This window comes from Molossus molossus, unplaced genomic scaffold, assembly GCF_014108415.1.
Source record: "Molossus molossus isolate mMolMol1 unplaced genomic scaffold, mMolMol1.p scaffold_m16_p_7, whole genome shotgun sequence".
NCBI classification, from domain to species: Eukaryota; Metazoa; Chordata; class Mammalia; order Chiroptera; family Molossidae; genus Molossus; species Molossus molossus.
In genome coordinates, this window is record NW_023425401.1 from 101,342,148 (window position 1) to 101,366,869 (window position 24,722).

A 24,722-nucleotide genomic window follows, 5' to 3' on the forward strand; every position below is an offset into this window, starting at 1 on the left:
AGGGGGGTCCCCCATTATAATCTAGGGCCTCTTCCATTTATTCCTGAATAACTACTATTTGTCTCCTAGCTTCTAGATTCTCCCAGTTTTTTTTTTGCCATTCCTATAGGTTAACCTCATTCACATCCTCAACATCATTAAATTACTTCTCGTTAGATCCCAGCTCCTCAAGCTCATCAACATCGCCATCATCAGACGTCACTCTCCAAACCCCTTATTTTCCAACCCAGGCCTTCAACTCCTTCCAGGTGTCCCTGATTTATGCCAAACTCCATGGCTCCCAGGCCACCCCCATCTCTTATCGCCTGTAAGACTTACCTGAATAGAGTTCTTGCTCTATAAACCCTCCCTGTTAACCCATCTCGCAAAATCTTTCCTTGACTTTGAATTTCTGTAACAGGCTTTCTCATCATCGGTTTCCTAGAGTCTCGATGCATATCTGCTGACTGATCAGACATCTGTGATATCAAAGCATCCAAATCACACTCTGGGCACTCTGTCTTTGTCTCTCACCTCCTCAGAGAGACGGTACACGCCTCACGACCTGATCTCCTAGCCTTCGGTAGGTCTGCACAGGACACAGTAAGTACCCAGTGGACGTCTGATGAACTGAATGGAATTAAAATATATCTCCACCCCTACCGAAAACAACCATGCAATCAACCTGAAGACAGTCTCTGCACGCAAAAGAATCAGACAAGAAGGTTAGATTATGATGAAAAAGTTGATTACTGGCCATTTTTTTATGTCCTAAATTTTGATGCTTTTTTTTTGGTCTTAGCAATGATCTTAAGTATTTCAAATCAAGTCTAACAGACAAGAGTATTTTGAATAGCCCTGAGCAGAAACCAAAAAAAGTACATATTTAATTGCTATCTTTTGCCTGAACGGCCTTTCTGTTTGTTTTTCTTGAGAGTGGAGCTGAACATTTGGTTTAGTTTTTCGTGTGCTGGTCACACTGACAGTGGAGATACCCCCGCGTCAGTGTACTGCCTGCTCTGAAAACATCGCCAGCGTCAGTGCGAATCAGGTAGGGGGATGGCCAGGACTCTCATGGTGAAGTACAAACGGGGTCACCTACCCTGCCACTCCTTGCGGTGAGAAGGCCCGAAAGGCGACACCAGTAAGAAAATCCTTCTCCCCGGAGCAGTTTCTCAAACCGTAGGTAAGAGACCGCCTCACCTCCAACGCCACGCACGCATGTGGGCTGTGTGTGGGCTGTGTGTGGGCTGCGTGTGCGCATGCACGTGGAGACTTTCCCAGGGGACACTCCTCTGGGGACTCTGGGGCCGCAGGTCTGGGGCAGGGGCTTGGCGGAACTGTTCTTAACAAGCTCTCTAGGTGATGCTTATGCATAACCGGCTTGGGAGCCCCGGCGATGGCACTTCACTCTGACCTTCGAGTTGGAAGGGGACACCCAGGCGTCAGACTTAAAAACTAAAAAATGCAGCTGTTGTTTCCTGAAAAACACACAGTCGGGCCTGCCTGACAGGACACCTACTGCAAGATGCCCCCAACCTGGCCAAGCAAATGCCCAAAGGTAAGAAAACAATTCACTCCCCCGCCCCCACCTACGTGTCCAGCTTCCCCAGGCTGCGGACAGGAACATCTCTTTGCATCAGTTTCCAGGTCCCATCTAAAACAGGAAGGGACATGTACGTGTCCTCCCCTTTGAAAGTGAGAGGTCCCGGGGAAAAATGCACCCAGCGCAGATCCGGGGGACCCCGGGAGACCACGCCCTGCATCTGCTTGGATCCACAGCATGAGCCCCTCTGCCCCAGGCAGCTCAAACACAGGCCTGCTCTCTTAGGATGCCACCGAAACCTCGTCCTCCTCAGACTACCGATGGACAGTCAGAGCGCCCCGCCGCCACACTGCGCCCCGCCCCGCCCCTTCTCCACAGGCAGCCAGGCAATCAGGAAAATCAGCTTGACACGTGTGGCCTGGACTTGGCTGTCCCACAACCAGGACGGAAGGAGACACACTACAGCTGGAGACTGTCTGTAAGCACTTGGATCGCTCTGGATGGCCGCGAGCTACTCCATCCGGGCTTCAGACGAGGCCTGGGGAGGGACAGGACGTGGTGACCAATTCAGAGACGAAGCATCATTTCAAGCAGAAAGGCTGGGCTGGCTTTCAGGGTGACTGTGCCCTTGGAACCAGAGCTGGGTGGGATGGGGGTGGGGCACCTGAAGGACAGACCACTGCTTTTTTGGCCAAAGCAACCAAGAAGAGGAGGTTACAACACTCAGAATGTTAGGCCGCAGGCAAGTAAGGATTGAAGGCGGGGGAATGGGGCACCCAGAGGGAGGGCCTTGGAAGGGAAGTGGGGTAGTGGTGGGGAGCAGGAGGCAGAGAGCTAATGAGAGCCCTGGAGGGGTCAGCAAACCAGCCTTCACCCCGCAACCGGACATGTTCCTCCTGCCCCCACCCCCTTCCTGAGTGGGGGTCCCAGGCACCAGGGGCAGACATAGAAGCAAAGTAAAGCTGAGCGTCCATCTTTTGGGAAGGGGCACCAGGTGAGGAGACAGCGTGCGAAGGACCCCAAAGTCAGCAGCGGTCCAGCCGGCTTCGCTCTGTGTGCACTGCCTTTTAAATGGAGTGTAAACGTCTTTTTATGGGCTGCCGTGCTCGATTTTCAGTAACTCGAATAAAGCAAACGTCTGTTCAGTAAACAGTTCGGGAGAACGGAGTCTTAAAAGCCCGAGCAGCCCACCCCTGCGGCAGCACACCCTCAGCCAGGCCGAGGCCCGGGACAGCCTGTGACATGCGACCTAAAGGTACAGTGACCGCAGCAGCAGGGCGGTACAGTGACCCGCAGAGCCACCCGGAGCTCCCTTCAGAGAACCCGTGCTGGCCCAGGCCCATCCTGTCACCCCACCCCCAACTCGGGGTCCCGGCGCACATCTTGCGTCTCCACGCAGCTGTGACGAGGAAAGCCCGGCTCCAGAGCAGGGGGACAGAGAGCCGGCTCCAGAGCAGGGGGACAGAGAGCGGCCAAGGCTTAAGCGGCCAGTGAGTGGGGAGAAGGGGGTGAGTGAGCAGGAGGGTGAGCAGGAGGCTCCTCCCCGCCCGGCGGCCCCACCCGACCGCACGGGGAAAGGACTGCGGATCGCTGCGGAGGACGCGTGCAGGGACCCAGGAAGGAGCTGCAGCAGCTCAGGAAAGGCCTCCTAGAGGGAGGGTGGGCCAAGGTGGGCAGACAGACAGCACAGGTGGAGGGGCCTAGAAATCTGTGAGCCAGGAGCCGGTGAGGAACTCGGGGACCTTGTCTGCGGGATCAGGAATGGGTGCAGGGACTGGCCCGAAGGTAAGAGCGTCAGTGAACGGGGATGGGCCAGCTGTGCCCACCTGGCCGGCTCCAGCTTGCTTTCTGGCTTCGCTCTGTGGCCTGGAAGGAGTGTGGAGTGTCAGACAGATGCGTCCTGGGATCCGGGTTTCCTGCCCACACGTGTCATCAGCCCTGTCCTCTCCCGGAGTTTGGCTGTGCTTTTTGCTACCTTCCGCCTTCACCGGACTGGTCGACAGCTTTCCAAACAGCCCGTCACCATCTCCACAGAACAGGCGCCCTGCTTCCCGCTCTGTCCACTCCTTCCCGTGCGCCCGCCACGTGCCAGACACGGAGCGGACCACATGCCACCGTCCCAGCAACCCCAGGCTGGGGACCCATTTCCGGTGTCTGGGTGAGGAGGTGGAGGGGAATGAGGCAGCGAGCCGACCCCATTCTCACGGCAAAGTCAGCGCCCCCCCTGCCCACTCCCCGCCCGCCCGAGCACCCTTCTCGGCCCTGGCTGGGCAGTGGGATCCCCAGAAACGCCGTTGAACACAGCCCCCTAGAGATGTTGACTCGGTGTGTGGGGACTGGGACTCAGGTTACTTTACAAACCCCAGCGGATTTGACCGTGTAGCCAGGGACGGGCGCCCGCATGCTAGGGACCCTGTGTTCCGGGACCAGCACCGTGCCTGGCGCAGGCGAGATGTGCCACCTCCTTGTGGAGAGAGTGAGGAACGAAAGCTCCGCACTTCCCGACGGTCCTCCCGTCATCTTCCCACCATCCTGACCCCAGACCGGACCTTCTCACCGGGAGCAAGCCGAGGGGCCACAGGCTAGTCTGTCCCTCCTTCGAGCCCCCAAACACGGACACATAAACGCGGTGTTCGCAGAGCATCGCGTCCGTCCTCTTACCCTCCGCTGTTGCGGCGCCCAGTGCTCGCTCCCCGTTCACGGATGCGGCTGCAACCTCCCAGGCTGGTATTTAGACCCCAACAACCCTGTCCCAACAGATCCCTTCGATCACAGCTCCCACCACCCACAGACCCTCTGTTCTGGGGAGGCAGGTGTCCTCCTGGTCTCCTATGTGGGTCGTGTGCATTCTTGCCACAGTGACTTCCATGATGTACACCCCTTCTCTCCTCCACCCATGTCTGGATCCGTGAGGACCGAACTCCCTGCTCTGCCTCTGCTCCACCCCAGCCTCCACGAGTCCCTTCGGACTCTGGACACGTGTGCCGAGAACCTCACCTGGCTCCCTTCTTACGTGGCTTCTAATCCCATTTCCACGTGCACAGGCCCTAATTTCCTGCCTACAGTCCGATCCCTGGGGCGCACCCTGCACACGGAATGTTCCCTCCCCACCGTGACTGACACGGTGCGTCGTCTGTGGATGCCACGGGGCGGTCGGTGCCTCCGCCTCCGTGCGGACGGTCTTACCTGTAGTATCGGGACTGCAAGTAGGTGGAACACACAGCCTTGGACACGTGACTGGCCGAGCCAAAGTCGATGACCTTCACTCTGTACGGCTGTCGAGACGGATCCACCAGCATGATGTTTTCTGGCTTGAGGTCCGCGTGGATAAGACCCAGGCTCTTCAGTTTCATCAGGGCCGTGGCTACCTGCTGGAGGACCGGGCGGATGTACTTGAGGGGCAAGGGGCTAAACTTGTTCTGCTTCAGAAAGTCATAGAGGTTCTGCTCCAGCATCTCGAAGACCAAGCACGTGTGGTTCTTGTGCTGGAAGCACTCATAGGCCCGGACGAAGTTGTAGTCATCCGCACTCTCGGTGCTGAGGCGGGCCAGGATGCTCACCTCAATCTGACCCTGCCGGGCGTAGGACGGGTGGTTCTTCAGGATCTTGATGGCCACGATTTCGTTGGTGCCCCTTTTCCAGCACTTGACCACTTGCCCAAAAGTCCCTCGGCCCAGGAACTCTAAAACCTCATACGTGTTGGTCATGGAGCACAGCACCTCATGCTGGACTAGCTGGTAATCGCCTTCACTGTTGGAGCCACTGTTTTTGGAGGTGGCAGTCGATGTGGTGGCAGTGGCTACCGTGGCCCCGCTGGCATTGTTCTGAATCATGGGTGGATGCTCCTCGATGATCTGCACGCTGCTCGTGTTCTCTATCTCCTCGCTCTTACGCTTGAGTCCGCATTTTTGGTAGGTGTCGAGAAGGCTCACAGTGCTGCGACGCATCAGGTTATGCGGTCCACCGAGGACTTGCCCAGTGACGGAAGTGCTGCTTGCTGACGTGACCACGATGTGCCCGGTGCTCCCGGGGAAGATGATGGTCTGCTCGTAAGGTAGGCTGGGGTTCGGGACCGGCAAGGAGGTGCTGACGGTTGTGGTGGCTGGCTGAGAAGGCGGCACGTTCTTGCTCTGGCTGCACACTTTGCTGTGGGAGCCGTACCCAGTCATGTCCCAGCTGGAACTCGGCTCCACTTTCAACTTCTTCACACTACAGAAGGCACTTGATTGGAGGGTGTGAGGGGAGAAGACTTGCACATGTGAGGCCATACCTACGAGGAGGGGAGAGGGAAGAAAAGGGTTTCAGTCACTGCTGCCGGAATCGGCCAGGTCTGGCCGGTGGCTGGGGGCGCCCACAGAATATTTGCCTCCCACTGGAACAAGGTCGGGAAAGTGAGTCTGTTCCACCCAGAAGCACAGCCTGGTCCCCCTGTCTGTGGGGCCGCACAGTTCGTTGTCCCACCATCACCATGAGGTGGGTGGTGAGTTGCAGACCCAGAGACAGAGAATTGGAATGTCAGGACTTGGTTCATTTCTTTTTCTTTTAAAAAATATTGTTTGTGATAGAAACAAGTTCCTCCTCAATTCTCACTGGGCTGCAATCCCACTAAAACCGAAGACTGTATCAGGTGGCCCGGCTAACTGTCATGTGAGTGTTATGTTGTCTCACGTGGTCCGCCACTCCTCGTCACAGACCTTGACCGCCTGGTTCAGTGGCGGGGAGAAACATTTTCCCACAAAAGTCCAATCACAGAGCCACGCATGATCTGCTAGCCCCTGGATACCCATAGCTACCCCTTGGATCTTAGTCTTAAATTACTCTTCAGTGAATTCTGCAAGGTTGAGCAGATAAGCAGTTGGTCTCATGTTTTCATGTAGATCGTCTAAAACATCGTATCAGCCTTTAGGGGGATGTGAGTAGTACAATTCATGGATTTGGTGCACTAACGTTTTCTGCTAAATGCACGTATCAATCAATTAGTTCATCTGGAAGGCGTTATTTCATGCCACCATCTCCCCCACAATTCCGATACCCTCAGGAATCTGTAAGAGCATAACTCTGGAATCGTTGTGCAATTTATATTTATGGTGATACTAGGAATAAAAAAAAGAAGTTGTAGAAAATGTGTTAGGAAAAAGTAAGACAATGAGGAAGAATACGTTCTTAAAGGTGAAAGTAGAAATAAACACTGCCCACCTCAGCGACAGTTCATAAACACCTCTTACAGAGCACAAGGCAAGGGGGTTTCTCTCAAGCACCACTGGTGTTTAGCCATCCTCAAGTCTGTGTCTCTCTGACCCCCCGCATTAACATTTTCCTTTTAACCCCATCGCCCATCACCCTGGTCTACCCTCTCCCCGCGCCGGCCACCCACCTTCCACTTGGTCCAGAAGCCCAAGGTCAGTCTTGCTTTCCACCTTTATTCTCTTCAGTTCAAAACATCCCTGACTACATCCAGCCTCCAGCGCTCCTCCTGTCTCAGAAGGTACCTCCTTTCCAGCACTGAGGTGCCCCAGTCTCATGACTCATCCTTTCCATTTTCTCGTGCACCCTGTTCCCTCCACTGTCCTCTCTCCTACAGCTTCCCGTTTCTCCCTGTCAAGCCCTCAGGTGGTATTTAATAACATTTTGCCAAACGAATCAATGACTTTGTCTTCTGTCTTCACGAGTGTTTTACACACACATTCCCAACTTGGAAGGCAAGAGGAGCTAATAGCCACTTTCTCCCTTCACTTCGTTCCTTCTTCTCACCTGTAATTGATGGTTTATGTTCCCTGTTCTTCGGGCCTAATGCTTTAATCCATCCCCTCACCCCAACATACACACACCAGGAAACTGTTCTTTTTTTTTTATCCTCACCAGAGGACATTTTTCCATTTTTTGTACAGATAGAGTGGGAGGGAGAGAGAGAGAGAGAAACATCGATGTGAAGGGACACATCGAGTGGCTGCCACCCGCACGACCAACCAGGGCCGGGGACAAACTGCAACCGAGGTACATGCCCTTAGCGGGAACCGAACCCGGGTCTCTCTGGACCGCAGGTCGACACTCTAACCGCTGAGCCAAACCGGCCAGGGCAGGAAACTATTCTTAGAGGTAAATGACTTCCACCCAGCTGGTGTGGCTCAGAGGTTGAGTGTCGACTCATGCACCAAGAGGTCACCGGTTTGATCCCCGGTCAGGGCACATGCCCAAGTTGTAGGCCCGATCCCCAGTGGGGGGCATGCAGGAGGCGGCCAATCGATGTTCTCTCTCATTGATGTTTCTATCGCTCTCTCTTCCTCTTTCTAAAATCAATAAAGAAAAAATAAATAAATATGAAAAAAAGTAAATGACTTCCTGCCTAACCCAGTGACCCTTGTCAGCCCCTAGTCTTTCTCCGAGACCTCTCTGCAACATCTGATACTGCTGACCACAACTTCCTCCTTGATGCTCTTATCTGTGTCCACGTGAATGTGCAACCTCCTCCCGTCTGTACACCGTGTGCTGGGTGGTTTCTCTTCCACTTCCTCCTTTAAAATGTTGACATTTCCAACATTCTGACTCTTCTCTCTCTGGAAGATACCGTCCCTTCAAACAGGTCAGACTGTCATCTCTATGCGGGTGACTCCCATGTGTTTATCACAGGCTAGGCCTGCCCTTGTACCTTCCAGTAATATATTTCTGCCTCCTGCAACATCAAAGACTATCATCCAAAGGTCAACTCATTATCTTTTCCTAAAAATTTAGCCATCTCACCCTCCAACGTAACACCCCCATTTCTGTTCATAAAATATTCCTCTAGTCACTTGGTTCCAAAACTATGCATTTACCTTTGATGATTCTTCTTTGCCTCCAAAGACAAGAAGGCGCTAAATCTTATTTCTCGGCTTCAAATGTCTGTTGTATCCATCGCTTTATTTCTGTCCTTGCGGCCACTTCATTAAGACATCTATCACTTTCTAGTAGGACTAAAACAAACACAGACGTCTGGTCTACCTGGGCAATCTTTCTTCCTTGAATTTGCCATATTCAGCCACCAGAGTAACTTTCCTACAATGTTTCTAAGCGTGTCACTCCTCGGCCCAAAAACTTTCAATGACTTCTGAGTGTCTCGAAGATAAAGTTGAGGACTCTTTAACTCAACACCATCACATTTTCATTGCAACTACCTTGTTGGCTTTATCTCCAACTATTAACATGCCTCAACCTTCAAGTCTAATTAAGCCGTTTTACTGTTTCTAGAATATCTCTTAAACTTTCTACCTCCACACTCTTACACCATTCCTCCGTCTGGCAAACCTTCACCATCTCTCTCAACTTATCCAAAGACAAGACGATTCGGATCCCTCCCCTTCCCAGACCTCCCCAACCCACAGCGATTACTCCCAACTCTCTGTTCTATGGTACTTAATATATGTACCACCCGTTTGGTCACCAAATGCATTTCTGCCTTCCAAAATCTCTTGTCTTACTGAATCACATCTTTTGTGCTATGTAGCTTTCTACACATTGAGGTCATGTTTTCATAAGAGGGCTATCGTCTGGGGGCAAGAATGACATTTTATATCTCGTACGTCTTTGTGTTTCCCCAGTGTTAGGCTGACTTTATTATACATGGCAGGCACTCAGTTGATGGAATTAAGTCCTCTGACTGGCCTGGCCTCCGAGGGACTGAACCTGGCCTCCCTCCGGGAAGTAAAGAAACACCTGCCAATACTCTTTCATCCTAACCAAGACTTTTTAAAAAACCAAAGCAGAGGCTAGGCGGCTCCTGTCCTGGGCTCGCCATTCAGGATCTGTCTGTACTTCAGCCTGGACATGCTCTGACTCCTCAACACCTGCTCTGTACCCCACTTTGAGCCTGATCCCCTAGATCTGACAGAGGCTTCCTTTCTTGTTTGGATCCTGAACGCCGATGTATGTGAGATGACTACACGTCTCTGCACAACCTTCTGCTCACAGACCGGTTTGGTTTGCTTACTCAGAATTTGCACTTGACCTGTTTCTTCCCACTGCTCTTTTTGTTCAAGCCAACCTCCCCGTAATTCTACAAAAACACAGAAAATCATTTTTCTCCACCAGTATTAAATATCTATGTGGCTCTGGATGATGTATACAATATAGAAATGACCAGGCCCTTAGCTTTTAGCAACTTTATCCACTGGCAAAGCAAATAAGCATTTTCTTTAGCCTGTGGTGTCTGGCTTGTCCCTCACTCCTCAGTCCGCAAGCACTTCAGCGGGGAGAGGGGAGGCGCCCGCAGGGCTGGCAGTGGAAGAAGGACGCTGCAGTTACTAAAGGAGATGTGGCTGTATTCTCACTGTTTCGAAAAGATTTGGGTGGAAAGGCCAGGGTGTAGAAGTGGAATTTTACAGACTGGAAGAAGATGGCTTGTGACTTATTGGGATGACAGCCAAGGGTCATAAAATTGTGGAAATCGTCACTGACTACTTCCGGAGACAGATGCCCAGGGCCCAGGGTGAGAGAAGAGACCTGCTTGGCTGGACAGGCCCTTCCCCACGCCAGTTGCCTTGAACTCTGCCGTGGCCTGGTGTGGCCACTGCTGCTCCTTGTATAAGGTCAACTGCTACCAATCCAAGAACCAGACGCAATTCTGATACAGCCTTATTTTTTTTCAGCTTGATTGAGATCTAATTGACATATGACACTGTAAGTTTGAGGCGTTACAGTGTGATGATTTGTGTGTACACACACACACACACACACAATTGTGAAATGATGACCACAATAAGGTTAGTGACCATGTCCATTACCTCACATAATTACCTTTTTTTTTGGTGAGAACATTTAAGATCTACTCTCTTAGCAACTTTCAAGTATTAGTACAGTGCTGTTCACTAGAGTCCCATGCTGTATATCAATCCCAGAACTTACTTCTCTAAGAACTGGAAGTTTGGTAACACAGTCTCATTATCATTATTCTGTAGCAGAGGCCCTTCTGGTCTGGGAAGCAAATTATTATTATTACCATTATTATTATTGTTAAATCTCTAAATTACCTTATAAGAAATAACACGCTGCTGGTGGTTGCGTAGCTTAATCCTAAAATAATCTTTTGGCAACAGCCAAACTTATTTCCAAACTTTGCTCCCTGGGAGTATTTTTCTGGACCCCCCCCCACCCCCCCACCCCCCATCAGTTTAGCTCTCGGTGAGTCAAGCCCACGCCTTTTACTTTCTGTCTCTCCAGATCCCAGTGGCTGGGGAGGAAGAAGCGAGCACCTTTCTCGTTTCCACTCCCATTTCTGATTGACCTCTGAACTCTCCAAGGCCCGCTTCCCTCCTTACCTGACCATTTTCTTTTCAGAACAGGCAGGGGCTTAATGCACATTTTCAGTTTGGTCCTATGGAAACCATCTCTGCCTTCCTGTTGGGCTCTTGGAAGACAGTGGGTTTTGCTGGAAGACTGGGAGGCTCTTACAATCCAACCGTGGGGCGGGATCGGTAGGTGGGACCCGGGGAATCACTGCAGGATAAACCTGTGGTCATCACCCCTGTTCCCTATGGGGGTCACCGGACCCAGACCTGGCCACAAAAGCTTAAGTAACCTCCCAGGGTAACACCTGACAAGATGTCCCCATTTTCACTCAGCAAGTCACCGCTGTCTAGAACCAAAGCTTCTAAAAGGCTACATATTGCTCCCCATGTTTGACGCAGGTCCGAATCATAACCCCAAATATCAGATACACATTGGGGCCTTCCACGCTTTTTAATGTTACTGATACAAGTTTATGCCAATGTTATAAAAATGACCAGTAAAAAGCATTTAAAAAGAAATTTATTAAAATTGAAGACAACTGCCCTGGCCGGTTTGGCTCAGTGGTTAGAGACCTGGGTTCGGTTCCTACTAAGGGCACGTACCTCGGTTGCAGTTTGTCCCCAGCCCAGGTTGGGGTCTTGTGGGTGGCAGCCACCTGATGTGTCTCTCTCACATCAATGTTTCTCTCTCTCTCTTCCTCACTCTCTCCCTCCTGCTCTGAGGATAAATGCAAAAATGTTCTTGGGTGAGAATAAAAAATAAAAAATTAAGACAACTTATACAACCGTATGCAATATATTCCTCCTTGCATATGGCAAATGAAAACCAGCTCCTATAAAATTGACATTAAAACATATCCTTTAGTTAGCAGAATTCAAGCCCATTGTAATTTGGGCTTGAAGTAAGTTCTTTCTTATTACCACAAAGACAACAGACTGTCTCTTTTGTGCCCCAAAGAAATCCAGTTTCCACAGTTACTTAGGGTGCATTTTAATAGCCTGCATGCTAAAAGCAATGAAGGCAACTGACCTTCTTTTGGCTACTTTATTCAAATGCTCATTTGCGTTTTTTAAAAAACGTGCATGCGAGTTTGCCTTTCAAAGTACTAATTTTAAAACACTTGCCTTCTAGCCTTGATCACAGAGGCCATTTATGTCCATAAAATACTATCATACTTGGGTTCAAGCCCAATTTCCCAAGATTCGCACTGATTCCCCAGATTTAAAAATCTTGAGCATCTAGTATGTACCAGGCTCTGGGCCCAGATTTTTTTTTTTTGAAAGAATAGTTTATTTATTTCTAGAGAGAGGAAGAGAAAAGAGAGAAATATCGATGTGAGAGCAGAACATGGACTGGCCGCCTCCAGCACACCCCCTACTGGGGATCTGGCCCATAACCTGGGCATGTGCCCTGACCAGGAACTGAACTAGAAACCTTTCAGTGCACAGAAGATGCCCAACCAAACTGGGCTACACTGGCCAGGGTGCTGGATGCTTTATGGACGGGGTAAGCACACATCCGGCTTTGTCTGAAACCGTCTGGAATCACCCCGGCTGTGCCGATTCACGCAGTGGGAGCACCCTGTCCACTTCCTTCTCTCGAGGGTCCTGGTCTAAAAGCTGGGCAGTCGGTGGTGGGTTCAGGCTCCTAGGGTAAGTGGAAAAAACAGATCCTGACCCAGAAGTTCAAACCCGGGTCATTCTGTGCGCCTCTCTGTCTTAATGGTTTAACGAGAAATTCATTTTTCTAGGGTTGAGAATACTTTTCTCCACCTTTAAAAAAACCCCAAAACACAAAAAAGAATAGCTGAAAAGCTTCATGATTTTCCTGAGGTCTTGACTCACGACATTTTTTAAAACGTCATTTATTAAAGGTTTGGCTCATTCAGTTATGTTGCTTTGTTTCTTGATAATTTCATGTCTCACAACGAGTTGAACTGAGACGTTGCTTCGTCTGAGTGCACCTCCCTTCCGTTTCATGGTCCAAAACCATCTCCTGGACGGTCGGGCTCTGCGGGAGCCAGAGGGGTGAGCGAGGGTTCAACCAAGATTTTAAAAAATAATTAAACTGGATTCAATTTCACTGGATTCTCTCAAAGCTCGAGGGAAGGAATTATAAGTAAAACAGTAGCACCATTTTGATCGGTGTAAAGGTTAATTTTGGTTCGGCGGCTGTGAAGCAGATGATCACTCCAGGTGCATTATTAAAGGGAACACAACCATGAACACCTTCGTTTAAGAGATTCCAACTTCCCCACTTCCTGAAATCCTTTGGACACACACGTCTGCCGGAAAATGAGTATCTGATGGAAGCTACAGATTTCTTTTTGCAATCAAGAACTCAGAGGGAGAAGGAATTTCCATACCTGGCGGAATGCCGTATCTGTTTGCATGTCACATTACGCACGAGACATAATAAAATTACAGAATATGGCCAAAGAAATGTCAAAAATAGGTGAACAGTAGAAATATGCATCTGACTGGAAATTTTTAAACACCTAGAAAAGGGTTAATCGGTGTAACCCCTGATTAACCTGTAAAATATGATCATTTGAGGTCCCTGGGGGTTAAAAGATACTAAAAAAAATTTTCTCCATTGGCATACAAAACAATATTCATAAAATTTTAGTAATAATTATTATCATTTTATCAAATTTATATTCCGTAAGTAGTGCAAAGATCATTTCAGATTAGCCCATTTCTAAATGATACATTCCCAAAATAGTGTCTGGAAAATATGTGTACAGGGCTTTTATATCATTTTCAATCCAAGTCTGTTTACCCACTAAGTTGCGTCATGTTAACTAGACTGTATATTCCACCAGGGCACAGTGCAGGATCAACCACAAGCTCTACAGAATTCTTTTGTCACTAATCACAATAACAACACTCCTGACTGCACCAAGGGTCCTCTAAAAAAAAAAAAAAAAAAAGACTGGGGTTGGGCACAAAAGGAAACACATTGAAGACATCGGCACTGCCCTTAAAGAGCCGTAGGTCTCGGGGAGTTGCCAAGTTCATTGCAAATTAAAAAGGACAACCGGCCATTCTAGGCAACACAAACAAGTTGCCAAGACAAACAGGAGAGGAGTCAAAGGCAGGGATCACTATGGGTTGTGGTTAGGCAAGGCTTTACAGAGGAACTAGGCTGGAGCTGTGATTAGAAAGATGGGGTATATTCTGAAAGGCAGGGGAGTATTTCAGATCCTGCTGACTGGGTGTGAGGGCGCGGGGGTGGGGGGCGCCACCCCACCGGCCTCTGTCCTCAGGACGCTTCGGCTCTGCTCGCAACATTCCCACAGTAGTAATACAACCACGGATACTAAGCTAATAAACAACCACCAGTCCACACTGTGCACCGACAGCCTACTTACCCAGAATTACTGTCTTTGGATGATGTCACTCTTCCAGAAGAAATTATTAAATACTCAGAAGAGCTGGTGAGCAGCCCCACCCCTAAAGCCTTCACTGGTCTCTGTCTGTCACCTAACACACAACGAACAAGTTGCTGCTCTCCCTGAGGGCTGCAGGGCTTCCCCTGTCTTACAGATCAGGGAATGGAGTTGGAGGAGGTGACTGTTTGTCCAAGGTCACTTTGCTGCGCTTTGCACTGAGGTCTGCCTGACTCCCCAGTCTGTGCTGTTCACCCTTCTTCTTCTTTACTCTTTAGGTCCTCAGACGAGAAGCATCACGTCGGGTACGCTGATGGCCACGGGAAAATGAAAGCGGACATGTGAGAAGAGGCAGATCTCGCGGGTGGGGCACCCCGACCGTACACCACCTGGTCAAATAATGGGCACCCACAACGAGGACTCTGAGCCATCTATCATTTCCGTATCCTCTGGTTATGCTGACATTTGAGAAATATAACCATTCAAAGTTATTAAAGAAAGTAAATTACCTCCTTAAAGAGGTACACTGCCCTTATCTGCGGCATAGTGGCACGGTGCACGGGGACTGGTCCTGGGTAAGATGATCGGGGCTGTGACAGCAGTCCAGGGAGGAGGTAGGGAGGATCTGGACTAGGGAACTGCCTGAGGAAATAGAAAGGAAGCAGCAGAAACATAAGACTTTGCAGAGGAGAAAAGGCAAGACAGACTGACAGATGGGACGCAAGGGAAAGGAGAGACAGGAATCGAATGCGTCTGGGGACCGAAAGGTGCGGGCTTCCCCGGACGGCGCTAGGGACGACGGGGAGTGGTATGAAATACTGCTGATCTCGGGGGGGAAGGATAACAAGGCAGGTTTCAACAAGTTGAATTCCAAGCACTGGCAGGATCTCCAGCTTGAAATAATTGGTGTCCAACTATTTATACTGCAACCGAGGCAGGGGGTTGCTTTATCTGCCAAAGCAAAAGCGTCAGCAGCCGCTGGCCACCGACAGCCAGCATCTAGCTCCCACTTGCTGCGCTGAACCCTGAACGAAGACAGACCATTCTGAACAGAGAATGAAAATCGATAGGATCGGCTACGCCCACACGGGATTCATCGGAGGGGAAGAGGGCAAGGTGACCCTGAACCAGCCCGTGCATATTGCCAAAGACAGAGGGTGGAGCCCAAATCATTGCTAACCAAAGACAAGCAGGACAGAGAGATGATAATAATAATAATAATTAAGGAAAGAAAAAAAGAACTCTCAAATCAAAGGTTCCCCTTCCAGAGACGGTGAGAGCAGAGCCCCGCGTCCGCGCGAAGCGCTCCGGCCAGGACAGACTGCACCCCAGGCACCAGGAACAGACAGGAAGTGCTCCATCGGCCAGGACAGGAGTGGGAGAGAGGTCACGCGAGATGCTGCCCTGCGGCGGTCAGCAACACCTCGATGGAAAGGCAGTCCGTGTGGCTCAGCCGTTTCCCAGGAGAAGTGGTGTAGAAAGCAGACCAGATGGCAACCACAGTCATCCTTGGGGACACGGACGTCAAACAGTATAAGGAGGACAGTCTGAGTCACAGGGAAAGGTCAGGGATACAATGGTGATAAACACATTAAGGAATGGATCCAGAGGATGACAACAGGGGGGAACTCCTGGGCCTGGCTGCGAATAAGCCAATAGCCCCCCTTTCCCACAGGTGGGGAGGAGAGAGAGAAGGGGTGTGCTCCTGGGAAGAGAAACCAATGCACCACATTATGCCCCTTACTTTTCCAAGAAATGTAATTCTCTTAAGATCTTTCAAAATCTTTTACGTCATCTTTCTTGAATCTGTAAACACTACCATAAGCTGTATTTCTTCAACCGAGAAAACATCCTTGTCTTACCGTCTGCAAATTCTCCGCACATTCTCTGCCGACTGGCTCGTGATTTGTCCAGATGAGCCCCTCTCCATGCTCAGAGTCGCCCCTCTTCCTGAGGGTTGCTGACCTCACCCAGAACAGCTTCAGGCCTCTCTCCGTGGGGGAGCCGGCCTTTCATTGAAGTGCGTGAGGATATGGAGCCCGTAAATTAAGTATCTAGGACCACGTTACCAAGTGTTTGTAAGCACCGTGAAAATGACCCCACTGAATCTCTGGTGGGGTAGACGGTGATGCCAATCCGACGCACTGGATTTTCCTTTTTCTCCCCCAGGAAATTGGTGCAATCAATGAAAACCACAGAAACTCAGAAACTCCTTTTTAACAATAGCTGCATTAACTAAGAACCTTAATTATTAAAAACAAAAAAGCCGCCCTGGCCAGTTTGGCTCAGCGGTTAGAGCATCGGCCTGCGGTCCGGAGAGACCCGGGTTCGGTTCCCGCTAAGGGCACGTACTTCGGTTGCAGTTTGTCCCCGGCCCTGGTTGGTCGTGCGGGTGGCAGCCACTCGATGTGTCCCTTCACGTCGATGTTTCTCACTCTCTCTCCCTTCCTCTCTTTCCCTCCCATTCTATCTGTACAAAATATGGAAAAATATCCTCGTTTTTGTATAAAAAAAAAAAAAAAAAAAAAAAAAAAAAAAAAAACAAAAAAGCCCTTCCACACGTAGGTGTCTTCGTTTCCGAGTGGGTGCGGAGCCACGGACTGGCTTGGACGACAGCGGTCTGCGGTCTCGAGGCTCTGGAGCTGGAAGCGCAGAATGGAGGTGTGGGCTGGTGCTTTCCAGGACTAGAAGGAGGGTCTGTTCTGGCCTCTCCAGGGTCCGCAGGCAGCCATTCCTCCTGCGTCTCTCTGCGCACTGTCTTCCCTCAGGGCCTGTGTCTGCGCCCAGTCTCCCCTGCTGTGAGGACCCGGCTTACTGAACTAGGGCCCCCTCACCACCTCACTGTAACTCGATGACCTCTGTAAAGACCCTGTCTCCAAATAAGGCCACGTTCCGAGGTACTGGGTATTAGGACTTCAACATATGAGTTTTTTGGGGGTGGGGGGGAGGCACACAGTTCAACTCATGACAACAGGTTTAAGGCAACTCAAAGCATTTCACCAAAGCATAATTTTCTCAGGATGCTCAGTTCACAATATTCCGAACAAGAACTGCCTTCGGTTTTCCCTCGGTGGAGATCAGACGTTTCGTTCTGTGGTCCCCTCTACCTTGCCTCAAGGACCTAGGAGGGCATTTCCGTGAGTCAAGTATGGAAACAAGCAAAAGCAAAATGATTGCTTTAAGTTCAGTGCTGCACACGGTTACTTCGCAGCTCCGGCAAGGCCGTGCGGGGTGCTGCATGTGCACGGGAGGACGTGTCCGTGACACCCGAGCGGGAGAGCGCGCAGCGAGTTTCTGGAGCTGCTTCTGAGCGGGGCCGACACTTCTCAAGGAGCACGTGGCCGGGGCTGCTGTGGGATGGGGAAGGGTTAGGAGGTTCCTCCCTCAGGCCCACTCGGTGTTAAATAAAGAGGCTCAGATCCCCCTTTTCTCCTGTGCACCCCAATTCTCTTCTTTATTGTCTTTTGGTCCAAAGGCTGGAGAGGCTGTTACATTTTCCAATGTGGCATTTTCTTTCCAAGTGAAGATCTCAAGGAAATAACCTTATAAACAAACGTGGTGGGATAAAACGGCGAACCCTCGCTGGAAAAGCAAGCCCAGCTAACTCCTGGTGTCTGCCCTCAGGGATGCCGCTGAAACCCACGTTTTTCAAAGATCTAGGAGGCCGCTCGCTTTGTCCCTGTGATGGTCTAAAGAAGGCGGTTCAAGTTTCAACAGTATTACTTTTCAGGTGTCCGAGTCAGAAATCTTGACAAAAGCACTGTCCCCGAATCTTTCGGCCACTCCCTGTCATTGGCATACCAATCCCCCTCCACTCACGACTGTCTCAAAACCATTACTGACAACCTGCAAAGGTGGTACTCTGGAGCTGACACTGAGGAGGCAGGTGTCTGGCGATGCCAGGTAAGCCTCAGACTGAAATTTCCTGTCCGTTTATAAAGTTCCGATCAAGCCCTGGCGCGGTGGCTCAGTTGGCTGGAGCGTTGTCTCATGCACCAAAAGGTGGCGGGTTCGATTTCCAGTCGGGGCACATACCTACGTTGTGGGCTCGATCCCCAGGTTGGAGCATGTGTGGGAGGCAACTGATCAGTTTCTCTCTCACACCACACCCCCGGCCCTTTGTTGCTAAAAAAAAAAAAAAAAAAAAAAAAATTTAATAGTCTTTTTTTTTTTATCCTCACCCGAGGATATTTTTCCATTTTTTGTACAGATAGAATGGGAGGGAGAGAGAGGAAGGGAGAGAGAGAGAGAAACATCGACGTGAAGGGACACATCGAGTGGCTGCCACCCGCACGACCAACCAGGGCCGGGGACAAACTGCAACCGAAGTACGTGCCCTTAGCGGGAACCGAACCCGGGTCTCTCTGTACCGCAAGCCGACGCTTTAACTGCTGAGCCAAACTGGCCAGGGCTCTAGTAGTCTTTTTTATGCCAAAAGGAATGAGCTATTCGGTATGGGTGAAGTGAATGATGTTTTGCACACCCCTTCCCACCCCGTGCCCGGCCACTACTGACTTGTGTCTGGAGCGTACACAACGTTCTCCCTCGGCAATGTCCCGGCTCGCAACCAGGGCTGCAAACCGCCTTTACCCTCCCGTTCTGGTGCTCCGATTACTCTGTCCCTGTCAACCCTCCTGTATACCAAAAACAACGTAAATTCACTACTGCGTCTCCTCGAGACAGGCTGGAGTTCTAACCCAGTACCTGCGAACGTGACTTTCATTTATTTATTTTATCCTCACCTGAGGACATTTTTGCGTTTATCTTCAGATAGAGCCAAAGGGGGAGAGGGAGGGAGAGAGAGAGAAACATCGATGTGAGAGAGACACCTCGACTGGCTGCCACCCACACGACCGCCAGGGACAAACTGCAACCGAGGTACGTGCCCTTAGCGGAAACCGAATCTGGGTCTCTGGTCCGTGGGCCGACGCTCTAACCACTGAGCAAAACCGGCCAGAGCATGTGACTTTACTTGGAAATAGGGTCTTTGCAGATGTAATCAAGTTAAGGTGAAGCCATTCAGTGGGTCTTAATCCAATATGACGGACGTCCGTAGAGGAAGAGAAAAGACCCACACACACGAACTCCAGGTAACACAGAGGGCGACAGGGACGTAGCCGCAAGCCAAGGGGTGCTGGGAACCACCGGAAGCTAAGGAGAAGCGAGAGAGGATTCTACCCAGAGCATGAGTGGGAACGCGGCCACCCCGTGAACTTCTGGAGCCCAGAACGGGAGCGAATACATTCTGCCTTAAGCCATCCAGCCGGTGGTACTTTGTTACCATAGCCCTCGGAAGCGAAGACACTCTAATATAATTCAGGATGTATTTCACTGAAAAGACATGTCTGTACTCAAGCTGTGATAAAGTATTTATAACCCTCGTGGGGTCACGCCGGCCAAATGGCAGATTGCCCTTTGGTGGCAAAGCCATAGAAGCATCCTCAGCCTCGTTCCCGTGTCTTGGTTCCAATTCCTGCCAGGCTGCTAACCACCTCCCCCTCTTTACGCAAATGGCTTTGTTCATCCTGATCAAGGCAGGCAGGCCTAGGACAGCTTAGTCTGTCCTCACCAGCCACAGCCACAGCCACAGCCACAGCCACAGCCACAGCCACAGCCACAGCCGCAGTGAAGGAGTCCGAGATGGCATTCCCCAGCCCTGCCCTTTGTAGATGGCAACTGCTCACTGTGTGATTCCCAGAAAGCGGGACAGCCCTGGGCAGTCTGGCTCAGCAGTTAGAGCGGTGGCCCATGGACCAGGGAGTCCCAGGTTCGGTTCCCGCTAAGGGCACGTACCTCGGTTGCAGTTCGTCCCCGGCCCCCGTTGGGATTGTGTGGGTGGCAACCAGTCGATGTGTCTCTCTCACATCAATGTTTCTCTCTTTCTCTCTCTCTCCCTCTCTCTCCCCCTCCCGCTCTATCTGAAGACAAATGCAAAAATGTCCTCGGGTGAGGATAAAAAAAAGGAAGCAGGACGAAGGACCCCCACTGCACGCTGCCTCCTGTCCCCACGTCCATGCGCGTCTCTGTAGATGCTCCCCGCCTGCGGAGAAGCTGGGTGCGGGCGTCGCTCAGACCCAGCGAGGCCCTGGACGCCTGTCCCCTGGGCTCTCCAGTCCACTCATGCCGTGCTCCCTGAAAGTGGCATATATCCTTTCTCGATCTACATGGCGCCTGCTGTTTACGACAGTTACTCTACATCAGAGCTCCTTGTTCCCTGGAGGATTTTTTCATTACTCTTAGGTGCCTTCAAGTGACGCTGGATGCAACTCAACTAGAGATCACCTTGGGAAAGGTACAGGGAGCCCCCTCCCCGGGGTTGGGAGAGAAGGAAGGGGGAGGCAGGCAGGGGTGCTGGGAGGAGGAGGGGAGGGGAGGGGAGGGGAGGGGAGGGGAGGGGAGGGGAGGGGAGGGGAGGGGAGGGGAGGGGAGAGCGTAAAGGAAAAAGGAGACCGGAGGCAAGTGAGAAAACAGACAGCAGGTGCAGCCGTGCCGGGAGCACGCTCAGAATGACCAAGCGACGCTGCGATGTGCCTGGTAAACGAGAGAGCGCCGTGAAGATGCCGCGGCGGCCTCACGGACGCTATCTGTGGGGGGTGCATACTGTGGCTGTGCAAACCAGCTGGCACAGACCGGACCCCTTGGCAGGGCGACCGGCAGCCCAAAGTGGGCTCGGTTTGCTGTGAGGACACTTTCGTGCCGTGAGTCTCTGTCATCACACCGGTCCTGGTGGGGTTTCCCAACAACTCCGCTGTGGGCCCCTCCCACAGAGCGGAGGGGAGGTGCCCACTCTGACGACACGGGTGCTCGCGTAGCGCCATCCTCTGGGCACGGACACAGACGGCAGAGGGCTCTCGTGTATCCTGGTTCCTGACAGGCGGGGAGGCCTTTGGTGACACTGACTTAGCAGGGGTCTGTGTTCAGAGAGCTGTCACCTCAGCCTGTGCTGGAGACGCAGGCTCTGTCCCCGGCTGGCGGCCTGGTCGGTCTCAGCAAGTCACACAGCCTCACCGTGCCTCAGTTTCCTCATCTGTAAAATGGAGGTGGCAACAGTACCTCTCAGGGGCCTGGTGAGGATGGAATGAGTTAGTGTGTATAAAGCACTTGAAACAGCGTCTGGTCCGGCCGGGTGGCTCAGTGGTTGAGCGTGGACCCAGGCACCAAGAGGTCGCCAGTGTGATTCCCGGTCAGGGCACATGCCCAGGTGGTGGGCATGATCCCCAGAGGGGGACATGCAGGGGGCTGCCAACTGATGTTCTCTCTCATCGATGTTTCTATCTCTCTCTCCTCCTCTCTCTTCCTCTCTCTCTAAAATCAATAAAGGAAAAAATAAATAAATAAAGGCACTTTTCCACTTCAAAAAAAACAAAAATAAAAACACAGCGCCTGGCTCAGAGTTGGCCCTGCGTGAGTGCCCACTGAAGGGTGAGGAGACGGGCTGGCTAGCGGGCCTGGCTCAGGGTGACGTGGTGACACCGGCTTGGCCACAGTGTGAAGAACGGCACACACAAGCGCTCCACGGATTGTGTGTGAACAACCGGACAAAGGAAACAGGAAAACAGAGAAATGGACAAGTGCTCATTGGTTACTTATCTCAATGCTATTCCTTCAAAGAAAGGCAGTTTGGTCCGGAAGAGCCCCTTCCAGGGTTCTGAGGGGAGCCTGGGAAACGCGAAGGCACAGGAGACGCTCAGACACTCTCTCACTCACTCAACCAGAAAAACATTGGCATTTCCCCGGCCGGGCAGCCCAGTTGGTTGGAATGTCCTGCAGATGTTTCTCTCTCACTCTGATGTTCCTCCCTTCTCCCTCCCTCCCTTCCTAAGATCGATAAACAGATCCTTGGGTGAGGATAAAAAATCAACAACATACGCGTTTCTCTTCCCTGTGCCATTTTAACCCAAAGCACTGCTCCTGGCCACCACTGGGACCCGGCTTCTAGGTACAGCAGGCTCACCGCCGACTCCTGTCTATGCACGAACTATGACCTCGTCTTTTCTGATCATGCACTTAATCAGTTAAAAAACAAACGAACTACAAACTGAACACTCCTAATACGTGTGATATTTTATGTTTAATAAATTATTTATGTTCCACTTTACTACAGTGCGTCTGCTAAAACCACAAAGATAGAACATTTAAAAGGATGAGATAACATATTCTACTATTTTCTTCTGTCTCCCAACCAATTGTCCTGAGCCCTTCACTTTGGAAATCCTTCTATGGTGCAAGTGACCCAAACCAAGTCACTCAGGGTTAGGCTCGGCCGCGCGGTCAGAAGTGAGGGGGAAGGGTTTCCGAGCAGAAACTTCGGGGCCAGTGCAGCTTTGCTTGCCTATCGGATTCTCTTTCCTTTGCCCGGGAACTGAAGGGGCAGAGACCCCAGTGGTCCCAGGTGGACAGGCAGCAGGGACGTGAAACAAACCTTGGTTGTTTCAAGCCCCTGGGCCGTGGGCTGTTTGCTGCTGCTCTGTGATGGAGCCCATCCTCGCTAGCACTGCCAGGTCCCTTCGAGCCGCTGTCCTTAATGAGTCTGAATGAATGAGGCTGGACGTGATGATGCTCAGCATGCTCCCCTGTCGGAGCCAGAGCACCCATCTTCAGACTTTAAAAATCTAAACAGTTCAGTTCCTAGCGTCCACAGTTAAGGGTCACCTCTGTGCCCTGTGAACATGCTTCATCCGATCAATGTGTCCAGTGCTGGACCCTCACCCTCCTGGTGATCTCAGGGGTGCCCACACTAGTCACCCCAAGAACTCCCTTGAACCAGTGGAAGGTATGGGCCCGTCCGTCACAGATGTGTCCTGATGGGTTCTGACACTTGGGAGACAGATGACTTCCTGGCGACTAAAATGGGAAGCTGCTCTTCGAGTGACCACGTGGTTGGCACTGCTGGCTTCGGGATTCAGGGCCCTGGCCGGGAGAACCAGCACAGGCCCCGTGTGGCTGTTTTCTCTGGGAGAAATGGACCGTGCACACCCTGCCCCCAGGTGCCTGACGCAATGGCTATGTTCTTGGTGAAGAATATTCGTGTTCTGACATCATAACCACCATGGCATTATGCACGGTCAGCTCACAAGCCTGGTGGGGCACATTCTGTCCCCTCTTTATCACTGAGGTCAGCAATGGGTTTAAAAATAGCACGGCTCACACACCCAGGGTACCGCTAATACTGATGGCTGAACAAACGCCATGCTGATCTCCCTCCTTACAGGAGGTTCTGGGCCCAGCCTCCCAGCACAGCTCCGGCGTTTCCCGAGCAGGATGCTAAGTTGCATTGATCTGTGACTAGAGACCGGCAGGTCCTGAGAGGGAATCCTCAGAAATTACACAACCAGGATTTTAGATGCCATCGTCTTTGTGACTCGAAGATGATCAGTCTGGAATGCAATTGACAAGAATGTACATAAAGCTGGGCACTCCGGTGCTGAACGTACCAAAACAAAGAGGGATGATGTTACGACGAAGAGTGACAGCTGTCTCAGTGGAGTCTATAAATAAGAGCCTGGGATGTTTCATTACGAAGAGGGCATTTCATTCTAGACGCCTGATTCTTTAGAGAGAATGACCCCTAGAGCAGAGAATGTTTTAATAATTTAGAGGTATCCTTAAAAGCACCTAATGTCTGTTATTCAAATTCTGCGCTCAACGAGCAATCTCGGATCTCTTGCTGGGATTCCGGAAAGGACTTTGTGTGTGCAGGCCTAGCCTCCTGGGATGCTGGCTGATTTCGCTTTAACGATTCAGATGGATCAGTCTTCTGTAAGACGAGTGGCTATGAATCCATCCTTGGGAACCTAATCATCTTTGATGAATTGATGAAGTCCAATGTCCAGAGCTGCCAAACTGAGGGTTCTAGAGGCCAGGGCGAGCGTCCCGACACGTGCGGGGCCTCCTGTGTTCGAGCCCCGCCGAGCGTGGCAGGAGGAGTCAGACACCGCCTGCTTTCCAAGAGGCGCGCGCGCACAGGAGGTGAGAGGAGAGGGGAGCACTGACCACGTACGGCCGCCGTGACCATGAGCGATGGGAAGCTGCAGGGTCAGAGGGAGGCTGGGGCACAGCAGGGAGCACCCCAGGAGGAAGGGGGGGCGAGCTGAAGCGGAGCCCGGAGGACACACACCAGGGTCAGGGGACAGATCCATCTTACTTAGATTGCTAAGACATCGCTTCTCACGGGACCTGAAGCAGTTTGCAGACAACATGAAAATATAACAACCTGAGATAAAACGGGACAGAACCCGGCGGAAGGGGAATGGACCGCGAGGAAGAATAAAGACACCCGACTGCAGCCAGGGCTCCCACGGGGAGGGGACAGGAATCTGGAAAGACCTAGAGTCAGGAGTGAAGGAAGGGCCTGGAGGGCCGGTTCCATTTCGCCGCTTCTACTGGTTTCCTCAGGTGGGGTTGAGGAGGAAGGAGAGGATTAGCCCTCCAAGGGCCTCAGGCTACCAGCCCACCTGGAGGACCCTCTGCGAGATGATGAGAGCAGGGTGGGAAAGTAAGAGACAGGAGACTGAAGGAGGGATCTGAAGACCTAGGCACCTGATG

At 51.5% G+C, this 24,722-nt stretch overlaps 1 protein-coding gene across 4 annotated transcripts in view; it reads right to left on the reverse strand.

Annotated features, from left to right (window-relative positions):
• HIPK2 (homeodomain interacting protein kinase 2) overlaps positions 1 to 24,722 on the reverse strand; it is a 169,162-nt gene that overhangs the window by 106,770 nt on the left and 37,670 nt on the right. For all 4 annotated transcript variants that reach the window (XM_036246623.1, XM_036246621.1, XM_036246620.1 and 1 more), the window contains exon 2: positions 4,712 to 5,795. In XM_036246623.1, the coding sequence (XP_036102516.1) occupies positions 4,712 to 5,795 (1,084 nt within the window). The remainder of the gene's footprint in view (positions 1 to 4,711; positions 5,796 to 24,722) is intronic.